At 44.6% G+C, this 6,791-nt stretch overlaps 1 protein-coding gene across 1 annotated transcript; it reads right to left on the bottom strand.

Annotated features, from left to right (window-relative positions):
• On the bottom strand, positions 789 to 1,539 carry LOC104710424 (MLP-like protein 328). The gene is made up of 2 exons (XM_010427027.1): positions 1,353 to 1,539; positions 789 to 1,112 (listed from the first exon to the last, which is right to left on the bottom strand). The coding sequence occupies exons 1-2, from the start codon at positions 1,537 to 1,539 to the stop codon at positions 844 to 846; spliced, it is 456 nt and encodes a 151-aa protein (XP_010425329.1). The 3' UTR covers positions 789 to 843.

The following is a 6,791-nucleotide window of genomic DNA, read 5'->3' as shown; positions in this document are numbered from 1 at the left end:
TCCGTCGTCTTCTTCTCCCATCATCATCCACCATATTTTTAAGTAAACCGACCGTTTACCTCCCTAACTAACCGGTATATTACAAACTTTTAAATCTCCGGCTATGTAGTAAACCAGAGGTTAACTTTGTATCATACGCCGATCGCCGGGAAAAGCCCATAAACCGGAGTATAATATCAGTATAAATTTTCAGCTTTAAAGACAGTATCAGTATCACACAGCAACCAATTCAAGAAATTAAAAGGAGAATTACAAAACCACTAATTCTTGGACACGAGTGCAAAAATATGAAATTTGAGTGAGAAAGATGATCATAAAAAAAAAGAAAAAAAGAATAACAGGTTTTTCTAAGAAATTTAAGTGGGTCCCATTACGTGGTTTTACAGCACGTGCCGATTGTGGGCTATTTTCTAAAGTTGGGTTTTGCTGAAGTAAGGCCCATTTATATGGGATAAAGGAATCTTCCCTAATTTGTTTTATTTTTTTTTGTGATTTGTAACGTAAAAGAACGCCAGAGTTTTCTTTCTGGTTCACAAAATTTTCAGCTTCCTTCAAATGTTAGCTATGAAGCATCTTGGAACCCTAAAATCTGTTCTTCAAGTGTATCATGATTGGAAGTGATTTTGGCATCTACATAGATCTGTCTTCATAAAGGAATTATGGTGATGCATGCTACAGAAATGAAACTCCGCAAGACCCCATTTATTATATATGGAATTGAGAGCCAAACATTACCGTATTTAGAAATGAAACATCACACATAATTTAAAACAACATATATAATATATAATATATAATATATAGGGACAATGTTGGTTGTGATGATGATGATGTCATTGTTGATTAAGCTTTGAGGACGTGGTCTTCCATGTCAACAACCATGCTGTTGAGGAGCTGCATGTAGCTGCCTGGTTCTGGGAATTCATCGTTGTGCTTCTCCCATATCATAGTGATCTTGCAGGTGCAATCATCTTCAGACTTTGGTATAAATTGGAAGTCAACTTCATACACCTTGAACTGCTCCATAACGTGACCTTCCAGTCCTATAACCTTCATTGTCTTATTCTCATCGTCCATCTCTCTCCTCTCCTTGACTATCTCTTCCTTTCCATCTTTAAACATACATGTCACATTTGGGTCATATTCTTATGCTTATGCATGTAGTTAATTATGATCACATAGACATATAATTTTCTGCGAAGTAATGTACGGTTTTAAATAGTTTTGTATAGGTTTGTTTATACATAGAAATGTCCGGATATCTAATACTCCTATATAAGTCAAATTTAACTCGAGTATGTATAGATTTTTTTTTTGGAAGGAACCCAAAAAAAAAAAAAAGAAGGTACTACCTAAGGTGTAGTTCCAAATCTTGATGCCCCCATGAGAGTCCCATTCGCCGTCGTGAACACTAACACCTTGGATGTGGTGACCAACAGCGTCAGGAAAGAGATGGTTCTCGTTCCTCCACCTCTTGTAGTGTTTGTCCGCCGTTCCTTTCAACGGCACCTCTGTCACATATGTTCCCGACGTCGCCATTTCCCTCTCTCTCTTTGTAATTTTGTGTGTGTGGAAAAAAGACCATTTTATTACGCGCCTCACGCGTCTAAAATTTTCTCTCTCAAACTACGCGAACCTTTTCTTTCTCCCTTCACCTTCGCCGATCTCGGCGTTGGCCCCCTCCGGCCACCATGGCCAAAAAGAAGCCCAAAAAATCCCCTCGTCGCAGTATCCCCTCTAGTGCTGCCCCTTCGAGAGTTCCCCCCNAACGGCAACACTATCAAACTAGAGAAAAAAGGCACCCCTTTCACTCTTGAATCAGGGGAAGCTTGTGTAACTATCCCAAATTCAGTAATTGAGAAGAATAAGAAGGCTTGGGATAGTTTCATCCTTGGGCAATTCTATGAAGATCCTCCCTCCCGTGGTGCGGTGCAGGCCATTGTTAATGGAATCTGGAGCCGCCAACGCAAGGATATCTCGGTATCCAAGATGGAAGGAAACTCGTTCCTCTTCAGAGTTCCTTGCCCCAATACTCGAAGACGCATCCTGAGCCAAAGCCTATGGCAAATTGATGGTCAGTCAATGTTTGTGGCTAAATGGTCCTCGGAAGTTCAAACTACAAAACCGGAGTTATCAATGGTACCGGTCTGGCTGCAGTTTGTTGGTGTCCCCCTCCAATTCTTTAACCGCGAGGGGCTTGAGCACATTGCTGGCCTAGTTGGACACCCTGTCTGCTTACATCCACATACAGAAAACCTGATCAATGTGGAGGTGGCTAAAGTTTATACGGTTATTGACCCAAGGAAGCCTCTCCCCGAGGCAGTAAATGCTCGCTTTGAGTCAGGGTTGATAAAACGTATTCAAGTCTCTAGCCCGTGGTTGCCCTCCCTATGTTCCCACTGCAACAAGGTAGGCCACACGGTCTCTCGCTGCTCTAAAGCGCCTGCTACATGCTCCTCATGCGGCTCAGTGAAGCACTCTACCACTAACTGTCCGAGAGTTAAAAAGGACAAACGCCAAGGGAAACAGCCCATCGTCAGTCAGTTACCCATTATTGGCGCTCCCCTTTCTGTACCTCCCCCACAAAGCCAAACCAAAACCACCAACTCTATCCCCACACCGGATCCTACCTCACCTGAAGCAACACCATTAAAGGCTGTCTCAGGCTCGCTGCTGTTGACCAATGTGGATCCACCCAGGGGAGGAACACCGCCTTTCCCTAATCATTCCCCTGTCCAAACCTCTCCTTCGCGTAAAATGAATTTTGATGAGGGGAAGCTCTGTATCGACTTGAGGGACAATCTATTCTCCCACCTGTCACCCAAAGAGGACAACACTGCTGAAGATACCTCAGGTTCTAGCTCTGACAACATATCCGAGGAAGATGATAACCCGGAAGTGGAAGAGGATAGGTTCCTTAAGGTCATCTCGAAGCGTGTGGAGAGAAAGAAGTTGCGTAAAGCTTGGGCTGGAGGTCCCATCAACCTCTAATCTACATATCCCTTTATGGATATTTTTTGTTGGAATGTAAGAGGTCTAAACGACCCTGTAAAGCGGAGAAGCCTTCGGAAATGGTTGAAAGTTCATCAACCTCTTTTTGGTGGGATTATAGAAACCCACGTCAACCCGGTTAATGCGCAAACTATAGTATCCAGCGTATGCCCTGGTTGGTATTTTGAAAATAATTATGAGTTTTCAGATCTCGGCAAGATATGGATAGTGTGGCATCCCTCTGTTCAAGTCTCAATACTACGAAAATCTCTCCAGATGATCACTTGTCAAGTAAATTTGCCTTTTGTTCATCAACACCTAGTTGTTTCCATTGTCTACGCATCCTCCACCAGCCAAGCTTCAAGAAAGGACCTATGGGCGGAGATAGTTGACATTGCTGGAACTACCACCATGTCAAGCAACCCATGGACTGTTCTAGGCGACTTCAATCAAATTTTGTTGCCCCACGAGCACTCTTCACACGGCACAAGCCTGATGTCCTCTGGTATGCGAGACCTGGAGCAGTGTCTGACAAACTCCTCACTGGCAGACCTTCCATACTGTGGCAATACCTTCACATGGACAAACAAGCATAGCATCGGTCTAGTAGCTAAGAAGTTGGATCGTATTGTTGTCAATGATGAGTGGATTGGAAGCTTCCCATCCTCTTTAGCTGTCTTTGCTGAACCTGCTTTCTCAGATCACAGCCCGTGCTGCCTATATATCGATTGCCAAGCCCAAAAGAGGAAGAAGCCTTTCAAATTCCTGGCTCTGCTCAATCACAACCCGGATTTTGCTCCTTTAATAAAGCTCTGGTGGGATGCTCTAGCTTTCGAAGGGACCAAAATGTTCACAATCGCCAAAAAACTAAAATTTCTGAAGTCTGTGATAAAAGATTTTAGCAAAGCAAACTACTCAGGGATAGAGAAGAGGGTACAAGAGGCGTATGCAAATCTCCTTTCTTGCCAGCAGGAGTTACTGCAAGCGCCCTCAACTTCTCTAATTCTACAGGAGAAAGAAGCTTTCAAGGTTTGGTGTAGCCTTGCAAGAGCTGAGGAATCGTATCTCAAGCAAAAATCTCGCATCTGTTGGTTAGAGGAAGGAGACAAGAACTCCAGATTCTTCCACGGGGCTATCATCACAAGACAGGGTTTCAACGAAATCATCCTCCTCATTGACAACAACGACCAGGTGGTGGACTCGAAACAAGGTATTCAATCCCTTGTGGTCGAATTCTATAAAAACCTGCTCGGAGATCAATCGCAAAACAGTGTCGCTTCTGTCTCAGAGATCGCTGCTTTAATCCCTCAACGATGCTCTTCAACTGCCAAAGAATCTCTAATCTCTCCAGTTACGTCTGAGGAAATACGACGAGTGGTTTTTTCCTTACCAAGAAACAAAGCTCCAGGCCCAGACGGCTACTGTGCTGAATTTTTCACAGCCCACTGGGCAACAGTCAGACCTGCAGTGACGGTGGCAGTCCTTGAATTTTTCACCTCAGGGAAGATGCTAAAACAGTTAAACGCCACAATCCTGACGCTGATCCCCAAAGTCCCGAATGCTCAGAAGGTTGCCCAGTTCCGTCCCATCGCCTGCTGCAACACTCTTTACAAAGTTATTTCGAAAATCCTTGCCAACCGACTCAAACAGGTTCTGCCTGATCTTATCTCAAACAACCAAACTGCTTTCATTTAGGGGCGTCTACTTGTTGAGAATGTCCTTCTTGCCACCGAGTTAGTGCAGGGCTTCAACCAGAAAAACATATCATCTCGAGGTATGCTCAAGGTGGACCTTATGAAGGCTTTTGATTCGGTTCACTGGGAATATATACTGAACACTCTCAGAGCAATGGATTTCCCCTCCCAGTTCATCTCCCTGATACATCAATGCATAACAACAACAAGCTTCTCGGCCTGTATCAACGGGGAACTGTGCGGATATTTTCAAGGTACCAAAGGACTACGCCAAGGGGACCCCCTCTCGCCATATTTGTTTGTTCTGGCTATGGAAGGGCTCACTCAACTCCTTCAGAGAGGTTTCAGTTCACAGCAGATAGGCTACCACCCAGCGGCCATCAACCCATCCATCACTCATTTAGCTTTTATAGATGATATCATGATATTTTTCGATGGCAAGGTCAACTCTCTCGCTAAAGTTGCGGAAACCCTTGAGGAGTTCTCCAACTACTCCGGGCTAAAAATGAACCTAAGCAAGACAGACCTATACGTAGCAGGAGTGAACCCAGTTGAAGCCTCTCAGATGACTTCTCTAGGCTTCAATATTGGTTCACTTCCCATTCGCTACCTCGGGCTTCCTTTAATGCACAGGAAACTGCGTCTTGCGGAGTATAGGCCTCTCCTTCAAAACCTCACCAACCGTTTCTCCTCCTGGGCTTCCCGCGCTCTATCTTATGCCGGCAGACTCCAGCTTATAGCTTCTGTAATCTATGGCACCATCAATTTCTGGATGTCAGCGTTTATTCTTCCAAAAGGTTGCATCAAGAAAATTGAATCCCTCTGCACAAGTTTTCTATGGAGTGGGGATGTATCTAAGAAGGGCTCAGCAAAGGTGGCTTGGCAAAACGTTTGTCTCCCAAAGAATGAAGGTGGCTTGGGTCTCAGGTCCTTAACTCACTGGAACAAAACACTGATCCTCAAGCTTATTTGGCGTTTGTTCACAGCGAGAGACTCCCTATGGGCTCTTTGGATGCGCAACAACAAAATAAAAGACGACAACTTTTGGAGTTTGGATATGAAGAAGCAGAGCTCCTTCACTCTGATAGCTATGCTCAAGCTACGGCACATAGCAGGCAACTTCTTAAGAGCCAAACTCGGTGATGGTCAACATATAAGTTTCTGGTTTGATCTCTGGACTCCATTTGGTCCCCTAATTGATTTCATGGGCACATCAGGACCCTCTCAAACCGGTATCCCTCTTCAAGGAAACGTAGCTGCGGCAGCGTCAGATTCAGGGTGGGCCCTCAGACCAGCCAGATCACCCCAGGCAGAAACTCTTCACGTTTACCTCACATCGGTGCTATCGCCTTCACTCTCCACTTCTCCAGACACATTCATTTGGAGAATTGGAACAGAGGAACTAGCAACATTCTCCACCTCCAAGACTTGGGATATTCTCAGGCCTCGAGCAAATTCCCCAGACTGGACAAATCAGGTATGGTACAAAGGAGCTATTCCTAGGCACGCTTTCCTTTTCTGGTTGATGCAACAGGACAGGCTCTCCACAAGATCACGTTTACTGCGATGGGGTTTACAGATTGACCCTGCTTGCTGTATATGTGGCCATGCTTTGGAAACTCGCGACCACCTCTTCCTCCGATGCCAATTCAGTGAAACGCTTTGGACAAATGTCACTCGTCGGCTCGGGTATAGATCTTTCACGTTCCACACTTGGGAAGCTTTCTCGGTTTGGTTGGATCTCAAAGACAGCACTGCTCCACGATGCCTTCGAAGGTTGACTGCACAGGCCACTCTTTATGCAATCTGGCTAGAGCGAAACAACAGATATCACAACTCCCTATCCACTGATGCTCAGACCACCTTCAAGCACCTGGACAGGCAGATTCGTGATGCCATCCTGGCAAAACAGAGCAGACGACAATTCAAAAATCTTCTCCTCGTTTGGTTGAAATATGGCTAGGCTCACATACTCATATCTATGACACTGTTCACTCCTTCTTTGTTTTTATTTTTTTGAGCAAAGGATGAGGACTGTATAAAGCTTTTGTAACTTCAGCAAACTTTCGGTTTAATGAAATTCATATATTTTCAAAAAAAAAAAAA

This window comes from Camelina sativa, chromosome 9 (genome assembly GCF_000633955.1).
Source record: "Camelina sativa cultivar DH55 chromosome 9, Cs, whole genome shotgun sequence".
Classification (NCBI taxonomy): Eukaryota; Viridiplantae; Streptophyta; class Magnoliopsida; order Brassicales; family Brassicaceae; genus Camelina; species Camelina sativa.
Note: the sequence above shows the minus strand (reverse complement) of the source record. Positions and strands in the feature narration are given on the sequence as shown.